The 23,416-nt window shown below is 42.2% G+C and overlaps 1 protein-coding gene across 2 annotated transcripts in view; it reads left to right on the top strand.

Annotated features, from left to right (window-relative positions):
* Nucleotides 1-11,360, top strand: part of LOC126184548 (paired mesoderm homeobox protein 2-like) — a 508,494-nt gene extending 497,134 nt beyond the window's left edge. The window contains exon 5 of one of the 2 annotated variants that reach the window (XM_049926974.1): nucleotides 10,480-11,360. In XM_049926974.1, the coding sequence (XP_049782931.1) occupies nucleotides 10,480-10,610 (131 nt within the window). In that variant the 3' untranslated portion in view covers nucleotides 10,611-11,360. Of the gene's footprint in view, nucleotides 1-10,476 lie in introns of both variants that reach the window. The other variant, XM_049926973.1, reaches the window with a different exon arrangement.
* Nucleotides 11,361-23,416: the final 12,056 nt, after the last annotated feature.

The following is a 23,416-nucleotide window of genomic DNA, read 5'->3' as shown; positions in this document are numbered from 1 at the left end:
ATTCTCGGAAGTACGCGGTACAGCCGACAATTTATTTAGGGTTGTGGTGCGGCGTTTTTCGGCCAGCACGCCTCTCTTAAGCTCGGCAGAATCGTGGTGTGAGTGCTGTTTACCCTTCGCTATTTCTTCGTAGTATGACATTCGTTCATAGGTCCAGTGGCTGTTCGCACAAGAAGAGGTAGTCTAGCTATGTATCATCATAAACCTATAAAAATGATTGTGAATGATAGAAGAGAGGGATGAGAATTCTCAGTATCTATTATGCAGTAGCGTAATCAATGCGTACTGCGAATTTACTATGAAACGACATTACAAAACCAAGGAAAAAACTTTGAAGGCTTACTTGACAATGAAAGAGCAATAAGTTTTTGTATCGATCAAGAAGGACATTGAACTAAATTCAGGCAAGGATCGTGTGAAGAAGTCGCTTGTACGAGTAGTGCTGGTACGAATAGCAAAGTATCTGAAGTCGCACGTATTATTTCACTGTCAGTTACAACAGTTTCTGAGGATTTGAACGAAGGGAATGGAGACTATACATCTAGCTGAATGTGCTTTTGACTACGGTCAGTCATCTCCAGGTTGCTGTCTCGGGGTGTAGCGGTGGCGAAGTATCGGTGTCGCTTGTTTTGCCCACGGGCTCTGCTTCCGAGGCACGTCCTAGTGTGCCCGACGCGGTGGATCCGCCCTCACAGCAGGATGAGTGGCGGGTGGTAACGCGTTCGCGTCAGTCAAGGCAGAGGGCCAATGTAGAGACAGGCTGCCCATTCATCCCATGAGTGGACAGGTCGGCGCTCCAGCAGCGTTCGAGCTGGCAGGCGGGGAGGGGGCGGGGGGGGGGGGGGTACTAGTCATTTGGAGCTCCAATGTTAGGGGCGTTATGGAGCTCCTTAGGCAGATAGCGTTTAGGGCTGGAAAGAAAGCCTATGTACCTCATCCTAGGTGTGGAGTCTGCCTTGCATGTGGCTGGCAAGCGTGCGGTGTGCAGTGGTCTGCACGTTGTGGCTCACGTCGGCACCAACGACGCCTGTCGCATGGGTTTTGAGGCGATCCTCAGTTCGTGCAGGCGGCTGGCGGAGGTGGTTATGACTGCTGGCCTCGCGCGCGGGATGGAAGCAGAGCTTGCAATTTGCAGCGTCGTTCCCAGAGTTGATCGGGGTCCTTTGGTTTGCACCCGAGTGGACAGTCTCAGCCAAAGGCCTCGTCAACTCTGTGATGCTCTTGGCTAAAGATTTCAAGACCTGCCTTGTCGTTTGGGGATTTGTAGGACTCCTCTTGATCTGTTAGGGGTGCACTGCACAAAGAAAGCAGCTACTCGGGTACCAGAGTACTTGTGAAGTGCACACGAGGGTTTTTAAGACTAGGCAATAGTTTGAGGTAGTCTGATGATCACTCTCCAGCCCATATACAGTAAGGGAAGTCAAACAGCGTTCAGAATAAAGACACTTCAACTGTCACAATTTTATTAGTAAACTGTCAAAGTATTTGTAATAAAGTTCTCGAGTTTACTGCCCTCCAGCAAAGTTCTCGCGCTCATATTGTTCTTGGGACCTAGAGCTGGTTGAAACCCGAACTGGAAAGCTCTGAGATGTTTAGCGAGTCGTGGAACGTACATCGGAAAGACAGATTAGATGCCATAGGAGGGCGGCGTGTTCATTTCAACTGACAAATATGTTGCCTCTATTGACGTCGAGCTTGGGTGTGACAGTGAAGTCATTTGGTCACGTGTATCAGGTGTAGGTGAAACCAAGTTAATTGTTCGATGTTTTCACCGGCCATCCGATTCCGCTTTGACAGTTCTAGAGTCATTCATGGAAAGTCTACGGTCAACAGCGCGTAAATACCTAGATCATGCGACACTAGTTTGCGGCCATTTTAACCGGCCGAATGTAGTCTGGGATGTCTATGACTATGGATTCATTGCGGGAGAAGGGGGGGGGGGGGGGGGGAGGCAGACAGACAGTACTACTTTTGAATACGTTTTCTCAAAACTGTCTTGAGCAGCTAGCTCGTCAGCCCACACGCAATGGAACAATGGAAGCATCTTAGACCTTGTAGCTGCAAATAGGTTGTACCTTATTGACAATGTCAGTACAGAAACGAGGATTATCTACCATGATATTATAGCAACTATGATTACGAAAGTTAACAAATCAGTCAAGAGCCGGCCGCGGTGGCCGTGCGGTTCTAGGCGCTCCAGTCCGGAGCCGCGCAGCTGCTGCGGTCGCAGGTTCGAATCCTGCCTCGGGCATGGGTGTGTGTGATGTCCTTAGGTTAGTTAGGTTTAAGTCGTTCTAAGTTCTAGGGGACTGATGACCACAGAAGTTGAGTCCCATAGTGCTCAGAGCCATTTGAACCATTTTGAAATCAGTCAAGAAAGCTGGGAGAGTGTTTCTGCTAGATAGAGCAGGTAAGCAGTTATTAGCATCTCAATTAGACAGTGAACTGGAATCACTTACTTTCAGTAAGATGGATGTCTAGGAATTATGGGCAAAATTTAAGCAGATTGTAAGTCGTGGTCTGGAGAGGTATGTGCCTAGTAAGTGGATAAAGGATGGAAAAGACCCACCTTGGTTTACTAACTAGATTCGGCGGATACTCAGGAAGCAGAGACTGTTGCACTCTCGGTTCAAAAGGGAACGCACAAATTATGACAAGCGAAGGTTAGTAGAGATTCGTGCGTCTGTGAAAAGATCTATGCGCGAAGCGTACAACAACTACCATCACACCTTACTAAAAGATCTGGCAGAGAACCCGAGAAAATTATGGTCATATGTATGTTGAAAATAGCAAAATGAAAGCCGAAGGTTTAAATTTCACGTTCAAGAAATCGTTCACACAGGAGAATATTATCAACATACTGTCATTTGACGATCGAACAGAGTCCCGTATGGACGACATAGTAATAAATATCCGTGGCGTAGAGAAAAAACTGAAACATGAGAAAGCAAATAAATCACTAGGTCCGGATGGAATCCCAGTTCGACTTTATGAAGAGTATCCTACGGCATTGGCCCCCTACCTACATTACATATATCGTGAATCTCTCACCCAGCACAAAGTCCCAAGCGACTGGAAAAAAAGTGCAGGTGACTCCAGTATATAAGAAAGGTAAAAGGACGGATCCGCAAAATTACAGATCAATGTCCCTAACTTCTGTTTGCTACAGAAGCCTTGAACATATTCCCAGTTTAAATATAATAAACTTTGAGATTCAGAAACTTATGTCCACGAATCACCATCGTTATAGAAAGCATCTCTCGCGCAAAACACAGCTTTCCCTTTTCTCACAGGATGTACTGCGAACAATGACTGAAGGGCAATAGGAAGATTCTGTTGTGGGTTGGCAGGAGAGCCAACACCGGTATACTAGAGGAAGCCGAAAGGCACGCGTTTTAGCTCACGCAGGCTGGCGTGAGGTCTGGAACAGGACAAGGAAATTAGACTTAAGAAAAACGGACGTAGCTGGTGGAATACTTAACTTTAATCCATTAATGATGAGCGTCGCTCTTGACGGTACATGATTACAGTATCAATAGTAACTGGTACTGGCGCCTTGCTAGGTCGTAGCAAATGACGTAGCTGAAGGCTATGCTAACTATTGTCTCGGCAAATGAGAGCGTATTTTGTCAGTGAACCATCGCTAGCAAAGTCGGTTGTCCAACTGGGCGAGTGCTAGGAAGTCTCTCTAGACCTGCCGTGTGGCGGCGCTCGGTCTGCAATCACTGATAGTGGCGACACGCGGGTCCGACGTATACTAACGGACCGCGGTCAATTTCAAGGCTACCACCTAGCAAGTGTGGTGTCTGGCGGTGACACCACAGATTCCATATTTCTAGGTTCCCGGGAAGTATTTGTCTCGGTGCCTCATTTCAGGCTGTTAACGAAGGTACGAACATATAGAATAAGTTCACAGAAATGTGAGTGGCTCAATGATTTCTTAAATAAAAGAACCCCGTATGTTGTCCTCGACGGCGAGTGCTCATCAGAGACAAGGGTATCGTCAGGAGTGCCGCAGGGAAGTGTGATACGACCGCTGTTGTTCTATGTATACATAAATGATTCGGCGGACAGAGTGGGCGGAAATCAGCGGTTGTTTGCTGATAATGCCGTGGTGTACGGTAGGGTGTCGAAATTGAGTGACTGTAGAAAGATACAAGACGACTTAGACAAAATTTCTATTTGATTTGATGAACGGCAGCTGGATCTAAATGTAGAAAAGTGTAAGTTAATGCGGATGAGTAAGAACAATAACCCCGAAAATGTTCGGATACACCATTAGTAGTGCCCTGCTTGACACAGTCATGTCGTTTAAGGGGCTCCGGAAAGGCTCCAAATCATGAAAAGTTCAATTTTTACTTTTTTGCGTTTTCTGAATCTGCAGACTATTACCTTTTAATAGATATATAATTTATTCAATTCTGAAGACTACAACTATTTTTAAATTTTTTTTGAAATGTGTTCTACATGGGCGTGACCCACTGTGGCGCTGTTAAACTGCTGTCAAATGGTGTTATTATTAACGTCCGTGTTCATCATGTACATTTTAGTGATGTGAGATAAAGTATGTGTTGTGGCTAACCTGTGATGGTTCAATATATATCGCTGGTGTGATTGTCGATTGTTTCATGTTTATTCACTCTGTCGTTATCTCGAAAATATTCGTAATTAGTTCTGTTTCTTGAGTCTCCGTTTTGTTGAAGTATAATAATGAGTAAAAGTAAAGTTGCTGTTGCGACTTTCAATGATGGCAACATTGTAAGGTGCAAGGTAATTAGAAATATAGGAATGAAGATAGGTTCTAACATGGTACGAGCGATGCATGCTTTAGACAAGGAACGCCTTCGGGCTGCAGACAGGGCTGTAAAGAGTCTAGAAATACAAGCAAGGGTAAACAGGAGAAGGAACAAGAGGAAGCTGGAGGAGAGTTTGCAGAGGATGAAGATAATCCATCCTATGGACCTGGAATGCACTAAAAAGTTAATCCAATCTTTGTCGCTCGATTCCCAAAACTTTTATTTTCTCATACTAATTACATGTTTTCTAAGGATCTTGCAAACATATTTGTTTCAAACTTTCAGTAAATGTTACACAGTACCTTCTGCATAATTTAACGCAGCCTTTTTCCAAAAAACTGTATATTTTTGAATATATAAATAAAAAATTGCAAAAAAAATGTTGTGAATTTTCATTACAATTGAAAAAAAATCGTCTTTAATAACTGAACTAAAATTTTGTAAAATCCCTGTGTTAAGTTGTAGCCCATATTCCAATAAATAATCTGTAAAAAGTTCAACTTTCTACCTCAAATACTTTGTGAGGAAAGATGTAATTTATAAGCGTTATTTTAACATTGCAAGTATAGGGCGTTCCGGAGCCCCTTAAAGATCTGGGCATAACGTTCCAAAGTGATATGAAATGGAACGAGCATGTGAGGATTGTGGTAGGGATGACGAATTGCCGACTTCGGGTTATTGCGAGGATTTTAGGAACGTACGGTTTATCTGCAAAGGAGATTGCATATAGGATATTAGTGCGACCTTTCTTGAGTACTGCTGGAGTGTTTGAGAGCCATACCAGGTCGGATGAAAGGAAGACATCGAAGCAATTCAGAGGCGGGTCGTTAGATTTGCCACCGGGAAGTTCGAACGACACGCAAGTGTTACGGAGATGCTTCGGGAACTCAAATGGGAATCCGTGGATGGAAGGAGATGTTATTTCCAATGAACATCACTGAGAAAATTTAGAGAAATGGTATTTGATACTGACTGCCGAACGATTCTACTGCCGCCAACATACATTCCGCGTAAGGACCACGAAGATAAGATACGAGAAATTAGGGCTCATACGGAGGCATATAGATAGTCGTTTTTCCCTCGCTCTATTTGCGAGTTGGTCAGTAAAGGAAATAACAAGTAGTGGTTCAGGGTACCCTCCGCCACGCGCCATACGGTGGGTGGTGGAGTATCGATGTAGATGTAGATCTTATACTGCAAAGTATAAGGGGTATGCCTGTAACGATTATTCGATTTAAAACCAACTATTGCTGAATTTATGAAGGAAAAAAGTGCAGGAACGAAAATTAGAACATTCGGAACGGATTGCAGATTTCGCATTTCAAGTGTTCTTAGCTGCACACTGCCCAAGGGATGACTCTACAATTTCAAAAACTAGTTATTTTTCATTTGATGGGGATGCATTTAAAAAGAAAATCGTATTGTAGAATGGACAAATTCTGACAAAAAAGTCTCCCATCTCCCTAAGCTGAATCGCATTAAAGACAATGCGACGTTTGAAAAATTTATTATTACCCTGAAAGAATTACTAGGATAGTTTTCTAAACGTTTTTGAGGACACCGCCAATCTTACGTCTGCTTTCGAGAACGTTTACCGTTTTAGCTGAAAGCGCCCCTGTGTATGTGCAGATGTAACTGGTTGATCTGCAATGTAATTCCCGTTTAAAGAGAAATCCTTTTACCATTATTAGTTTCACACTGTCTTGATGATGCTGACGATTCTGTAAACGACGTCCAGTTAATGAAAAGCCTCTTCAGTTGATTTTTTTAGAATTTTATTGAGTTCACACGACCAGTTTCGGTCTTTACTCGTATATTAGGATATTATCAAGTGCATCTGAAAGTTAAGCTGTAGAGAAGCAACGTCAAATGATCATATGATGTTGCTTCCCTACAGCGTAACTTTCAGATGCACTTAATGGCGTAATATGAAAGCCGAAACCGATCGTGTGAACTTAACAAATTTCTAAAAAAAGCAACGGGAGCGGCTTTTCATTAATTAAAATCCTTTGACTTTAAAAATGTCCAGTATGCCTACACTGTTTTCCCCAGGCAGAGTTTACACGTCTCCACAACGAGTTTGCAAAGGTGACAAAAAGTTTTGATCAGAATGTGTGTGAAAGGCTTTCTTTCTGTTATGAAACTAAATAAGTCACGATTACGTGGGAACCTGAGTGCGAATATTTGTGAAATTTTCTTCGTCGAACTGTATGACAACTGTTTGTACCAGATAAAGATTACGTTATTTTTACAGCCGGCCAAAAATAATACCGAAAACCTGTTTCCTCTGTCATCTATGTTGTTGAGACATATGAAACGAAGTCGTGTACAGTACGACTGCATTGCCATTTAAACACGGCGTCTTCGCCGTTTACCCCTTTTCTCCCACTTCCCGCCCAGACATCGTAGCGTGACGGCGTTCGAAACGTGTAGTCTCAAGAATAAAAATGGCTTTAAAATAGCTGGTTGGTAGCGACGTAATAGTCACAGGATGTTTCTCGACATTTTCATTCATTTCGCGTTACAGGCTCTGTCCATCTTCAGATGACCTGGTGTTTTCTCATAATCTTGCAAAATTACACACGCGTATAATGCTCATAAATTAAGGATAATGCTGATACATGGTGAAACTACGCTCTGGTGGGTAGTTTGTAAGTTTAAATCACCTTGGGGTATGACCATGCGGTGAATTTGACCTGTGGTCGTCGCACACGCAGAGGTGTGTTGATGCATGTCAGAGTCGATGAAGCGAGTACGTGTGCAGACGTTTTCAGACATGTTAATGGTGACTATGTGTTGAAAATAGCTCAAAGAACACATATTGATGACGATATGAGGGGTAGAATACTAGCGTGACTGGAGACTGGTCAAAAACAGCAGGTCATAGCACGGGCCCTCCGTGTGCCACAAGTGTGATCTCAAGATTACGGCAACGAGTCCAGCAGACAGGAAACGTGTCCAGGCGCTACATTACGGGACGTCCACAGTGTACAACACCACAAGAAGGCCGATATCTCACCATCAGTGCCCGCAGACGGCCATGCTCGGGACCCTACCGCAGCCACTAGAACAGTTGTCTCCAGACACACAGTCTACAGACGACTGAACAGACATGGTTTATTCACCCGGAGACCCCCAAGGTGCATTTCACTGACCCCTGGTCACAGGAGAGCCCGTAAAGCCTGCTGTCAAGAACACAGTATATGGTCACTGGAACAGTGGTCCCATGTTATATTCACGGACGAGTCCAAGTATAGTCTGAACAGTGATTTTCGCCGGGTTTTCATATGTCGTGAACCAGGAACCAGATACAACCCCTTAATGTCCTTGAAAGGGACCTGTATGGAGGTCGTGGTTTGATGGTGTGCGGTGGTATTATGATTGGTGCACGTCTTTGACAGAGGAACTGTAACAGGTCAGGTGTATCGGGACGTCATTTTGCACTTGTATGTCCGCCTTTTCAGGGCCCACCTTCCTCCTGATGAATGATAACGCACGGCCCCACCAAGCTGCCATCGTGGAGGAGTACCTTGAAACAGAAGCTATCAAGCGAATGGAGTGGTCTGCCTGTTCTCCAGACCTAAACCCCATCGAGCACATCTGGGATGCTCTCGGTCGACGTATCGCTGCATGTCTTCAAACCCCTACGACACTTCAGGAGCTCCGACATGCACTGGTGCAAGAATGGGAGGCTACACCCCAGCAGCTGCTCGACCACCTGATCCAGAGTGTGCCAACCCGTTGTGCTGCCTGTGTACGTGTGCATGGTGATCATATCCCGTATTGATGTCGGGGTACATGCGCATGAAACAGTGGCGTTTTGCAGCACATGTGTTTCGGGACGGTTTTCTCAACTTATCACCAATACCGTGGACTTACAGATCTGTGTCGTGTGTGTTCCCTATGTGCCTATGCTATTAACGCCAGTTTTGTGTAGTGCCACCTTGTGTGGCACCATATTCTGCAATTATCATTAATTTATGAGTATGAGTGTATATCACCATATAACGAGATATTTAAGACGTAAAACTTACCCTGATATAAAGTGAACAAACAATTTTGACAAAGTTGTCAATGAACGTCAAAATCATCGGAGAACACTATGTCTGTAAAGTCGACCACTCTATCGGCAAACTTATGTTTACTTACTTTGGAATCATGAACTGTGATGCGCTTGTTGTCTCCGCGATGAGCCTATTCAATTATCACCCATAGGCACTTGAAGAAATCGAATAGGTTCATCGCGGAAGACAACAGTCGCATTCTCTGATGATGTCGCTTTTGACATTCATTGACAACTTTGTCAGAATTGTTTGTTCACTTTGTTTCAAAGGGTATGTGTTACGTCTTAAATGTCTTGTTGTATGGCGATTTAGAATAGGGGCTCCATTTATACACCTGTTTAATTTTGGAAGATTGTGAAAAAATATATGTGTCACCAAGTCGTCTGAAGATGGGCAGAGCCTGAAACGCGAAATGAATAAAAGAAGGGTCCATAAACATTCTGTGACTATTTCGCTAACAACCAGCTATTTTAAAGCCATTTTTATTCTTGTGATTACAATGATCGCACGCCTGTATCATGACTTTCAGTCATATCTACGGTAAACGTATAGTCTCACTGAGCGTTATGGCACGCGGGCCAGGGCACAGCTCTGTGCTGAATTCTTGTCCACCTCTGCTTTCATGTGAAGTGTTGTTTATGAGACGATGGAGATGGGGTAGTTTAGAAGAATTATCTGCAAACAAGCTTCTTAAAAGTGAAACGTCCCCTTTGAAAAATTATACATGACTGTGCTTAAACTGACACACAATATTTTTTAGCGCAACGCAATCTGACTTTCAATAATCCCTACAAAAGAATGGCCCTGACTAACATTAACCTATACCTTTCACAAATCACTTACCTCACAAAAATCTTCGTTACTCGAACTACTGCAATACGGCGAGCGCCACTACTGCCAGCTAAATAAAAGATTCAAACTACTGAAGGCACTAACTACTGATAGGCATAGTTAGCAAATGAAAGATTTTAATAGAGAACAAACAATGTATTTACCTTAATAGTCATAATATATATAGCAGTTCATGACATCCATTCTGTACTCAAAAATCCGCCATTTCATTTCCCACATCCACCACTGCTGGCGGCTCACCTCCAACTGCCCAACGCTACGCACTGTTCACATCCAGCTGCCGCTGGCCAACACTACAATGGCAGACAACAATGCAAACTAGCCACAGACTGCACACAGCACAGCCAGTGATTTTCATACAGAGCGCTACGTAACGTTGCCAATAAGAAAACATAAACAGCCTACTTACAAATGGAAAGCAGTGCTGTTGAGGAGAGGAACATCCCCAAATATAGAAAGGGAAGTCGGCAATCTGCTAAATCTGTAGGGACTGACTGAATATTAATATGGGCTCCAAAGCCTAGTAGAGTGAGAGTTGAAATCTCATTGAGAGTGGATGAGGTGACTGTGTAAGTTTGACGTTCTGAGTTCCGTTTAGTTTGCTTTCAGTGGCTAATCACGCATCTTTTTCCCTACTCGGCCTATTTAGCAAATGCTCTCGCACGAGATATTGGTAGTGCCTTATTGTTATGGCTGCCATGTTTAAATTGGAACACTGTAATCATACACTGTATGTATTCCGATTTAATGAATTCTTTTCTCAGTAGGCGCAGCCTCGACGCATTACGCGTCAGCACAACCTGCCCAGCCGCTACCCAGCTACAGCTGCGTCAGCAACAGCTTCGCCAACCTACGGCTGCGAGCGGACCAGTACGCTATCCATCCTGGAAAGCTGTAGTATCTCACACGCCCAGCTCTCCGGCTGCTCAGCATCGATCGACGCCGTCAACGCACCCGGCCCTTTGTCAAAGAAGGCCCGCATGTGTTTCAGGTGCTACCTGCACTTCAGTGCAATAGACCAACACGATCAGTTATATACCTTATATATCTTAACATCGACACTGTTGCTAATGTCATAATACCTTCAGTCCATACATCCACGAATATTGTGCGCTGACAACCTTTGTCGTAATCAATGTAAATCATGCCAAAACACTGCAGCTTTGGTGGGCCCGTGTCAGAACAAATAAGCAAACGGGACGGTACAGACGTTAAACATTAATGTTGTAACGAAACAGACTTTTGAGCACTTAATTTTGTCGTCCTTAAAAAGTGCTGCTAGTTTTTTATATACCAAGACTAGATTAAATATACAGACGTAACCAAGCCTGTGTATGTGCAGCTAGAGAAGAAGTTATTCTACATCTTACTAAGGAGAACTTTATACTGGAAATTTTCTTTCACCACCCAACTACTTTTAAAGCCTGTAATAATTTTGTTGTTGTTGTAACATGCCATACTGAAGAATGTGGTACAGAAATATTATGCGGTTTAAGAGTTTTGCTCTGTACTTAAAAAAATATTTATCTCTGTTGAAATATCTCACAACAGTATTCTGAAAACTATGTGAAAGTAATTACACTAGCCTCTTGTACGTAAACGTCAAATAAATTAAAAATATTTGGTTAAAACATGCAGTGATTGCCAAGATCATACCGAATTTTATTCTCAATATGTTACTTATTGTACCAACATTTCTATTAAAATCTGAATAAATTCTTAGTAAGAATCCCACTTGAAATGTTAGAATGCATATCTTTTTTCTTCTTTTTCTTCTGATGAAATGATATGTTCTACTGCTCTGAGCAGGAATATATATTATAGAAACAGTAATCAAGAAATGGCAGCTAAGACACTCACTACTGCACATTCAACAGCTGTTACTTTGTTCTGCAATTAACAAGGAGTGATATTATTTGTACTCCTGTATAATTACATGAGTTACACAAAAGTAACACGAGTAAGCTAACATTGGAAAAAAAATGTCGTTCCACAGTTTATATCAGTGCTGGTTGCTGTATTACTTCTTCAGACCTCCACTGCAAAGCTGTTGTGCTCAACAAGTGATGTCTAAATAACCTGTAAAATCGTAATCCCGTGAAGGGTGATAAAGTTTGTACGGCTCACTATAGCTCTTATAAAACACGACGACTATCATGGGAAACCTTCGAAACATCATCTTAACTAAAAAGAATAATTCCATAAATTTTGGGATACGAGGACCCATTTGTAGTCCAATTTTTGTCTCAACAGAACATCAATGCTACAGTGAAAATATACACAGCTGCATTGGACTCATCACATTTAACATTGAGGGAGGCTGCTACAGGTAATTCGCTTACTTTAAAACAGCTATCCGTACATTACAATGTGACACAAACTGTTAACAGAACATCAATGCTACAGTGAAAAGATACACAGCTGCTTTGGACTCATCACATTTAACGTTGAGAGATGCTGTCGCAGGTAATTTGTTTACTTGTAAAGAACTGTCCGTACTTTACATGTGACGCAAACTGTTTCAGTCCTAGAAAACCCACCATGTAGTCCACAGTCCACATCTCGCGCCAAATAACGGACTTTCAGTTGTTTCTGAAGTCGAAGCAATACCTCAGTTGACAATTTTTTTCAGATGGTAATGAGGTACAAGACGGAACAATAAAATGGTTAAGGACTCTAGCAGAGTGCTTCTACAGCGGGAAAATATCAATATTCACAATACGTATTGACTTACGGAAAAGTACAGGGCTATTACAAATGATTGAAGCGATTTCATAAATTCACTGTAGCTCCATTCATTGACATATGGTCACGACACACTACAGATACGTAGAAAAACTCATAAAGTTTTGTTCGGCTGAAGCCGCACTTCAGGTTTCTGCCGTCAGAGCGCTCGAGAGCGCAGTGAGACAAAATGGCGACAGGAGCCGAGAAAGCATATGTCGTGCTTGAAATGCACTCACATCAGTCAGTCATAACAGTGCAACGACACTTCAGGACGAAGTTCAACAAAGATCCACCAACTGCTAACTCCATTCGGCGATGGTATGCGCAGTTTAAAGCTTCTGGATGCCTCTGTAAGGGGAAATCAACGGGTCGGCCTGCAGTGAGCGAAGAAGCGGTTGAACGCGTGCGGGCAAGTTTCACGCGTAGCACGCGGAAAATTGGCTCATGCCACAACTGGAGACCGACAGTGCCGACTTCATCTTTCAACAGGATGGTGCTCCACCGCACTTCCATCATGATATTCGGCACTTCTTAAACATGAGATTGGAAAACCGATGGATAGGTCGTGGTGGAGATCATGATCAGCAATTCATGTCATGGCCTCCACGCTCTCCCGACTTAACCCCATGCGATTTCTTTCTGTGGGGTTATGTGAAAGATTCAGTGTTTAAACCTCCTCTACCAAGAAACGTGCCAGAACTGCGAGCTCGCATCAACGATGCTTTCGAACTCATTGATGGGGACATGCTGCGCCGAGTGTGGGAGGAACTTGATTATCGGCTTGATGTCTGCCGAATCACTAAAGGGGCACATATTGAACATTTGTGAATGCCTAAAAAAACTTTTTGAGTTTTTGTATGTGTGTGCAAAGCGTTTTGAAAATATCTCAAATAATAAAGTTATTGTAGAGCTGTGAAATCGCTTCAATCATTTGTAATAACCCTGTAGTTGATATTATGTTCTATAAATGCACAAAATTTACAGAAATATATAGTTTCTAAAGTATTGATTCCGCAGTTTGAACTTTAATTTTTGGATGGACTTCCCTTGTATTGTATTGTATTGTGATGATGATGTTTGGTTTGTGGGGCGCTCAACTGCGTGGTTATCAGCGCCCGTACAATTACCCAATCTTTTGCTCAGTCCAATTTCGCCACTTTCCTGAATGATGATGAAATGATGAGGACAACACAAACACACAGTCATCTCGAGGCAGGTGAAAATCCCTGACCCCGCCGGGAATCGAACCAGGGACCCCGTGCTCGGGAAGCGAGAACGCTACCACGAGACCACGAGCGGCGGACAGTATTGTATTGTATTGTATGGAACTGGAGACCTAGAAACGACGGAGAGGCTTCGTCCTCGCCGTAGCCCTCAGTGGTTCACAACCCCACTACAGGCTACAGCAGTCCACTCATCCCACCACCGCCCCACACCGAATCCGGGGTTATTGCGCGGTTCGGCCCCCAGTGGAAATGAGGCGGAATAAGGGGAACCAGTCCGCATTCGCTGAGGCAGATGGAAAACCGCCTTAAAGACCATCCCACAGACTGACCGGCACACCGGACCTCGACACTAATCCGCCGGGCGGATTCGTGCCGGGGACCGGCACGCCTTCCCGCTCGCGAAGCAGTGCGTTAGACCGCACGGCTAACCGGGCGGGCCAACTTCTCCTTAGCAGCACTGTGAGACAAAACAGAACAGAGCAGCCTGTGTAATATGCTTCCATTTGACAGGCCATGGACATGGGTGTTGGAAAGGTATACTATGCTTATTTCGGAGAAAAATACACATTTCAAGAACAAGTCGAAAACATGCGTATTTACGAGCGAATAAGAAAAATCCCTAACCCTGGAATTAGGAAAGAAAAATTAACTGAAGTGGATGCGGTACCTAAACAATACTTCTGATTTAATTTACAGCATTTGATTTACTTGTTTGCTCTCGCCGTCAGTTACTGTGCACTAAAACACGTGTAACAATTTTATTGTTTCACCTGTGTGTTCATGAGGTAGCTGGTTGTGTGTTTTCAGGTTTTCTCCCACCCAGCTCCCCTCCTCCCACCCAGGTTCATTTCATTCCTTGCTCCTCATCTTTTCTTCCAACTCACTCTCCGTCATTCTGCTCTGCACTTACGTCCACTCATCTTTGCTTCTCCTTTCCCCACCCAGTCACAAAAAAAAAACACTCCATTACTACTTCATTACTTTTACACAGTATACAAACGCACAGCAACACAAATAGAATAACATATAATTAACAACAAAAACGCATAGGTCAAAGACAGAATAGTGGCAATATTGGCAACACTACAAAACACAACACACGCTTCGAATTATAAAAATAAACAGTAAACAGTGGTGAAAGAAAAAGTATGCCGCGTAAAACGTAAAAAATTCATAGTTCTACAAAGCAGCAAAAAATTAGACTACGAGTAAGTATGAATGTCTAATGAAGAAAGAAACCAAAGACGTGTTAGCAGACTGCATTTCCTGACGTAAGCGAGAAACAAAGCAGAAATTACCGTAAGTACAAACCATCAAATTGTTAACGAACTGTTGTTCGATCTTAAAAATTAATCAAATTGTAAATATCTTTCATTACAGACCCCTGATGATGCTTTACCTCAATAAAGCGAAACGTGTCTGGTGAGAAAACCAGGCATTTTCTTGTAGTTTTAACGACGGAACGAAAATATCATCAGCTATGCAGAACCTATTAGTCCCAGAGAAAAAAACAATTGTGGCCTTTTCAGTGGGAAATTTACTGAAGTTTAATTTTTTAGTGAGAAACATTTTCACTAGAATCCGCGGTTTTAGAGAGAGTTATTTAAGAAATACAAAGTTACGTTTGAGCCCCTCACCCCACACTCACACTCCACCGATGGGTATTTTTAGTATGTCGTTAATGGGCACTCCCTCCTACCACTACACAAAATTCTGTGACTTCACAAATTTTTCCCTTAATGTTTCTACGTTGACTGTACTACTAGAAGCTGCCCTGCGGAAAAGTGTACGGCAGCGGCAGGATTTCGGTAGAAAAAACTCTATGTGGATCTCACGGCAAGCTCCACGTCGCGGTTTGTGCATGTTGAACCGCTGCCGCTGCCACGAGCCTAACCGCAGGCCCATGCTGCCAATTACGGAACGAACTGAGTGTGATGTCATCTGTGCCCACAGTGGGTTATGCATACTCTCGGCAATGAGCTGTAACGGATGTGGCGGGCACGCTGAAACATACATCATCCGATTTTAAGAAAAATATTCAGTGAAAGAGTTTGATTATTTCTCACTTTACCTTCGCTCGATAAAATACTCAACTTATTTCCGTTAGTCATCATAGTTACTGTGCTGCACGAAATTAAGTAAATCATTGCCGAAATATTAAGAGCATTCAAAGGTAAAAACGCATTGCGTTGGCTTTGCATGTAGTTCGATTTAGGTCATACAATGATGCACATGAAATGAAGCCAACATACCTGAATTGTATTTAAAGTTGTAAGCACAAAGATATTTCTTTCCTTTCTCGAGATTTTGGATTGGAAGTCTGGTGGATGCGTCGCATGCAGGTCACTTGCGGTTCGGCCAGTTCAGTCCAAGAGCATTGGTTATTCATGTGGTCGTAAGAATCGTCATATTTCATAAACGGTTCAAGATATGGAAATGAACTTTTTGCAAATGATAGCACACAAAGAGTCACATAGTTTTTCGTGTGATAAATACACGATTTTTTTATCTATCGAGATATGGAAGTAACTATACTTTTTTTAATCGATGGATATACAGGGAGTCCCAAAAAGAATGACCCGATTTTAAGTTGTAATAATATTGAGACAAATATCACTAGGTAACTGAAAGAGCGCTAGATGTAATCGGCAAGGTCTAGAGTTTCAGAAAAAAAATCCGCTAGATGTCGCTACGAGGGCTGACCTGGAGCGCGCAACCAGTCTCGCGCAATATGGCGCCCGAGCATCAGAAGGCGTATTGTGTTATTGAATTTAGTCGTTCTGTCAGTGATCGCAGTTCAGCAGACATTTCATATTCGATTTCGTGCTAAACCACCATCACCAAAGAACATTCGACGTTGGTATTAACAGTTTGAAGAAACAGGGTGCCTCTGTAAAGGCAAAAGTACTGGCCGGCCATGCGTTCCTGAACAAACAGTGGAACAAATCCGACGAGCATTTGAGCGTAGCCCCTGCAAGTCTACGCGTCGTGCTAGCCGAGAACTTGCGTTGCCGCGCATGACAGTGTGGCGTGTCTTACGGCGTCATGTAGCCCTCAAACCATACCGATTACAACCAGTACAAGCTCTTCGAGATACTGACAAAGTGAAGTGAGTGGACTTTAGCAATGCTATTCTGGAGGACATGGAAGATGACACTTTTATGACACGGTTGATATTCAGCGATGCAACTTTCCATATTAGCAGTAAGGTTCACCATCATAATGTGCGTATATGGGGGCTCGAAAATCCTCATGAAACAATTCAATACGCACGTGATTGAATGTTTCTTGTGCTGTTTCGCAAAGCAAGGTTTATGTACCCTACTTTTTTGAGGAAGAAACCGTAACACGGCAATCATATCTTGCAGTGCTATGGCACTGGTTATTCCCACAACTTGACTCTGACAATTTCATCTATCAGCAAGATGGAGGACCACCACACTGGCACAACAACGTGCGCAGTTTCCTCAATGCCAACATGCCTCAACGTTGGATAGGGTATACAGGACTGCGAGACCAAGCTTTACACTCTTAGCCTCCTAGGCCCCTTACTTAACACCATGTGATTTCTTCCTGTGGGGATATGTTAAACAATGTGTTTACGTTCCTCCCTTACATCGTGACATCGATGAACTGAAAATCAGATTATCAGCTGCTGTAGCTTCAGTGACAGAAGACACCTTACGATCAGTTTGGGATGAATTCGGCTATTGCCTAGATGTCGTCCGTGCAGCCAATGGAGGACATATTGAACATTTATGATGGATTTTTATAAACTTCTATCTTTTCTTATTAATATAATATGCAATTTGTTGGTGTTAAGCCCTTCTTCCTAATAAATAATTCTATTTACAATCTGGTCATTCTTTTTGAGACACCCTGTATTTTTTTACAGCTTTAATACCTTTGTAAGAAGCACAGTGACATGGAACAGGTTAATATTTACTATATTCTTTATAGATCTACTGTATTTAAACCAGTACAAATAATTATTATCTAATTCTGCATTAAGACATTTTGCTTATCTGCAACTTTTAGAATATTTTATAACTTCATGTACTATCACTAACTTGCCAAATAGTCTTTTCAGAATCGCTAGAATAATTTTTATGACTGGGGAATAAAGCCTCTGACTAATTCAGTTTCTTTTGCCGAAAGATTATACATTGCCGATTGCATCGTTCAGTGAAACACCTTGGCATAAAGTACCAAATATAGTATTCAGTATATCATCACCATCTACAAGCTCTGGAGGACAATACGTCGTGCTATGTCAGCAATGTCACTGGACCTTGTCTTTCAAGTAGTTATGTAGGACCACAATGGTCACAATAGTTAGTTTAGAGTTTCCACTTTAGCTGATGCGACACAATAGTTGATTGGACATTTAGTTGCCAAACTGCCGCATGTGTTTTCTGATTAACCTGATTACTGCATCCTTTAATCGGCCTGAGAATGATAACATGATATCTGAAGTCAGCAGAAAAGTGTCCTCTGTATCAAGTACTTATGGCGACATCTGCAGAACTGCAATACGATATATTTGCCATCGATCGTTTCTAACAGTTTAAGAACTCCCAATGAATTCGGAAGTCATGGATAAAATGTAACCAGTCATTGGTAATTGGTTTGTGCAGGAATTTATGATATTCCAGATGATTTGACTTGTCTGACAGGGAATTCCAGAAACTGCAAAGTGGCCAACTCGGTAACTCAACATTATCACTTTCTGTCAGTCACCTTAAGTACACTGCATTACAAGCTGTAACCTTTCCCAATAAAACGCTGTTTGCAGTGACTAATGGAAACTACGCATGTAACTAGTGATATGTGCTGGAGGCTACACTAAACAAATATTCTGTCAATAAATACGCAGTTGACCTAGCTAATCAAAGATGTTTCCAGTTGCTACAACATTGTGTTAACCAGAAAGACAGTTCGTCTCACTCTTTGTTATGGTCTTCAGCCTGAGGTAAGTGTTGATGCAGCACTCTACACTAGTGAATCCTGAGCAAGCCTCCTCATCTCTAAATAATTACTGCATCCTCCATCTATTTGAATCTATTATTGTTGTCAAGTCTTGGTCGCCGTCTACAATTTTTAAATCCCACTCTTGCCCTAATTGATGATTCCTTGTTTCTTCATAATATGTCCTATCAACTAATTCCTCCTTTTTAGTTAAGTTGTGCCACAATTGCCTTTTTCTCTCTAGTTCGATTCAGAACCTATGCATTAGTTACGTGATCTGCCTATCTAATCTTCAGCATTCTTCTGTAGAACCACATTTCGAAAGATTCCATTCCCTTCTTGATTAAACTCTTTGCCGTCCACGTTTCACTAATTTTCAAGGTGACATTCCACAAAAATACCTCATAAAATAGTTCCAGACATTGAAATTTATAGTCGATGTCAACAAAATTCTCTTTTTCAGAAAAGCTGTTCTTGCTCTTGCCAGTTCACATTTTACATCATCTTTGCTTCTGTTCTCCTTGAACTCTTGTAACTGCAGCCTGGTTTTTGTATAAGTTGTAGATAACCTTGTGTCCCTGAGTTTTATACGTAACGCCTTGAGATTATCAAAGAGTGTATTCCGGTCAAGACTATCAAAAGCTTTCTCTACATCTATAAATGCTATTAATGTAAGATTGCCTTACTTTGGTATATCCTCTAAGATACATTCTAGGATCAGTATTGTCTCATGTGCCCACAAATTTTATAGGAATCTAACACTGTGTCCAAGTTTGTTTGTATAGCCCCCCTTCTACAAATTTCTCCCACGTTCCAACTTTCCCTTCTTTACTTAATTCTGGTTTGCCATCTAAGCTCTTGGTATTCGTACAGAATTCTTTACTCCAACTTTTTTAATTTAATTCTTGCTACTTGTGGAATCTGTCTTTTCCAATGCATACGTCTACAATCTTGTATTTTCCCCCATCCATAATTGCTGTTCTATTTTGTACTTTCTGTCACTCTCATTTTTTAAACATCTAATTCCTTTTGCCTTCGTAATTTACTCAATTTTTACATTATCCGCTTTCGTCGGTTACATTCAGTAGGGTGGTGCGTGCTATCCCAGGATTTCTACTGTACCTTACTCCCAGTTTCGTCCAGTGCTGCCTCCACTACATCTTTCAAAGTTACCCATTCGTATTTTAGTGTATTCCTTCCCCTGTTTCAGTCAATAGTTGTCTAATGATTCCTTTGAGATTCTCGACAATCTCTGGGTTTTAACTTACAGGTCCAATCTCCTTAATTTCCTTTTTACCGTTTCTTTAGTTGTAATCCGCTGTTCATAACCATTAAATTGTCGTCAATCTGCATCTGCGCCATGGAATGTCTTACCACTGAAAATCTGGTTTCGAAACCTCTATCGTACCATTATACAGCCAGTCTGGAACCCTCCAGAGTCTGCATGTCTATTCCATATATGAATCTTTTTAGAGCATTTTAAAACAAGTGTTAGCGGTTATTAAATTATGGTCTGTGCAAAATTTTACCAAATGGATTCCTCTTTCATTCCTTCCCCAAAATATATGTTATTCTACTATTTTCCCTTTTCTTTTTGTTACTAACGAATTCCACTCATCATCACACTTCTAATTTTGTCTCCCTGAACTAGCTGAATAATTTCTTGTATTTCATCGTATATTCTTTCAATCTCTCCATCATATGTGGTGTTATTAAGCACGTAAACTTGTACCACTGTGGGGGATGTTGGCTTTGTGTCTATCTTGGCTCAGATAATGCTAATAGTAGTTTAAAGATAGGGTTGAGTATTGTGATACAACTTCATTGATTGTTTCGTTAACTAGAGTGGTGAAAATGCGTGATCTTAACATAGCAAATACTGGGGAACAACTGTCAAAAATTTTCTGTTATAAATAAGCGCCTACCACATAACAGGTAATGTATCAATTTAGTCAACTGCATTTAAATACTGTCACTTGCAATACTAAAAGCTATTATGAGAATCATAGCAACTTAAACGGCTTCTTCTAAATATTTTCACCTACGTAATGAGATAAAGAATAATCGTAAATGGTAATTCGTCAAATCTGTTGACGGTAAAATAAGAAAACATTAATAATGAAGCATGTGAGATAATCTATAATACTACATAAACAAGTTGTTGTTTAAAGTTGTTACCATAATCTCGAAAGGTTCTTGACTGACATATTACAGATATTTACTTGATATTCTAATAAACGTTCGGACAGACATAGGCTACATATTTTAATGTATGTGGAATATATACAGGGTGAGTCATCTAACATTACCGCTGGATATATTTCGTAAACCACATCAAATACTGACGAATCGATTCCACAGACCGAACGTGAGGAGAGGGGCTAGTGCAATTGGTTAATACAAACCATAAAAAAATGCACGGAAGTATGTTTTATAACACAAACCTACGTTTTTTTAATGAAACCCTGTTTGTTTTGTTAGCACATCTGAACATATAAACAAATACGTAATCAGTGCCGTTTGTTTCATTGTAAAATGTTAATTACATCCGGAGATATTGTAACCTAAAGTTGACGCTTGAGTACCACTCCTCCGCTGTTCGATCGTGTGTATCGGAGAGCACCGAATTACGTAGGGATCCAAAGGGAACGGTGATGGACCTTAGGTACAGAAGAGACTGGAACAGCACATTACGTCCACATGCTAACACCTTTTTATTGGTCTTTTTCACTGACGCACATGTACATTACCATGAGGGGTGAGGTACACGTACACACGTGGTTTCCGTTTTCAATTACGGAGTGGAATAGAGTGTGTCCCGACATGTCGGGCCAATAGATGTTCAATGTGGTGGCCATCATTTGCTGCACACAATTGCAATCTCTGGTGTAATGAATGTCGTACACGCCGCAGTACATCTGGTGTAATGTCGCCGCAGGCTGCCACAATACGTTGTTTCATATCCTCTGCGGTTGTAGGCACATCACGGTACACATTCTCCTTTAACGTACCCCACAGAAAGAAGTCCAGAGGTGTAAGATCAGGAAAACGGGCTGGCCAATTTATGCGTCCTCCACGTCCTATGAAACGCCCGTCGAACATCCTGTCAAAGGTCAGCCTAGTGTTAATTGCGGAATGTGCAGGTGCACCATCATGCTGATACCACATACGTCGACGCGTTTCCAGTGGGACATTTTCGAGCAACGTTGGCAGATCATTCTGTAGAAACGCGATGTGTGTTGCAGCTGTTTGAGGCCCCGCAATGAAGTGAGGACCAATGAGGTGGTCGCCAATGATTCCGCACCATACATTTACAGTCCACGGGCGCTGTCGCTCTACCTGTCTGAGCCAGCGAGGATTGTCCACGGACCAGTAATGCATGTTCCGTAGATTCACTGCCCCGTTGTTTGTGAAACCCGCTTCATCGGTAAACAGGTAGAACTGCAACGCATTTTCTGTTAATGCCCATTGACAGAATTGCACTCGATGATTAAAGTCATCACCATGTAATTGCTGATGTAGCGACACATGAAACGGGTGAAAGCGGTGACGATGCAGTATGCGCATGACACTACTTTGACTCAGTCCACCGGCTCTCGCAATGTCCCGTGTACTCATGTGTGGGTTCATGGCAACAGCAGCTCACACACCAACCGCACCCGCTTCTCCTGTGACGGGCATGTTACGGACCCGTTTGCGTGCTACGACCATACCTGTTGCATACAGTTGGCGGTAGATGTTTTGCAATGTGCGGCACGTTGGATGCTCTCTGTCCGGGTACCGTTCTGCAGACACCCTGCAGGCTTCAGCTGCATTTCGTCGACACTCGCCATAGATGAGTATCATCTCCGCCTTTTCAGAGTTCGAATACACCATGGTCACAGTTCCTACAACACTACACTATCACAGACGACTGGTAACACGGTGTACTACAGTTGGTCTGCGTGCGGAGACGAATGCAGAATAACAATAGCAGCAAGCGCTCCATGCGGACACTGCGACAGATAGACCAAACCACAACAGTGCACTACAGCCACACTCGTAAACACGGTCGTCATCGTAAACATGTCCCTGCAGATGCTGCTCGGCGACCGTGGCCCGTGTTTGTTACAACACGCAACTGAGCGTCGGAGGTTTCAAGCGTCAACTTTATGTTACAATATCTCCGGATGTAATTAACATTTTATAATGCAACAAACGACACTGATTACGTATTTGTTTATATGTTCAGATGTGCTAACAAAACTAACGGGGTTCCATTTTAAAAAACGTAGGTTTGTGTTAAAAAACATACTTACGTGCATTTTTGTATGGTTTGTATTAAACAATTACACTAGCCCCTCTCCTCACGTTCGGTCTGTGGAATCGGTTCGTCAGTATTTGATGTGGTTTACGAAATATATCCAGCAGTAACGTTAGGTGACTCCCATCCAATGCGTAGCGGCCCTGAAATAGGTCGGGTCATGGCAATACCTTTCAGGTGATAAATAAGTTCCTTAACAAATATCCCTCCTATTTCAAACCCATCCTCTTCTCAAAAAGCTTTCGTTGTTGAGCAGCAATCGAACACATTAGCGTGTGCACAAGTTACCTAAGATTCTATGTATTTTAAACCATGAAATTTTTGTGAACAGCAAATAAATTTACTTGTTTGTCTTTAAGGGTTAAAGTATGTTCATTGATCGGTGTAAAAATTTCGCTTAAATAGAAAATTTGCAGCAGCTAAGTTCTATAAAATAATCTATCATTCAATTCGAAAGTGTGTTCTAAAACAAAGCACGCA

This window comes from Schistocerca cancellata, chromosome 4 (genome assembly GCF_023864275.1).
Source record: "Schistocerca cancellata isolate TAMUIC-IGC-003103 chromosome 4, iqSchCanc2.1, whole genome shotgun sequence".
Classification (NCBI taxonomy): domain Eukaryota; kingdom Metazoa; phylum Arthropoda; class Insecta; order Orthoptera; family Acrididae; genus Schistocerca; species Schistocerca cancellata.
The sequence above is the reverse complement of the archived record's forward strand: the minus strand, read 5'-3'. Positions and strand labels throughout refer to the sequence as shown.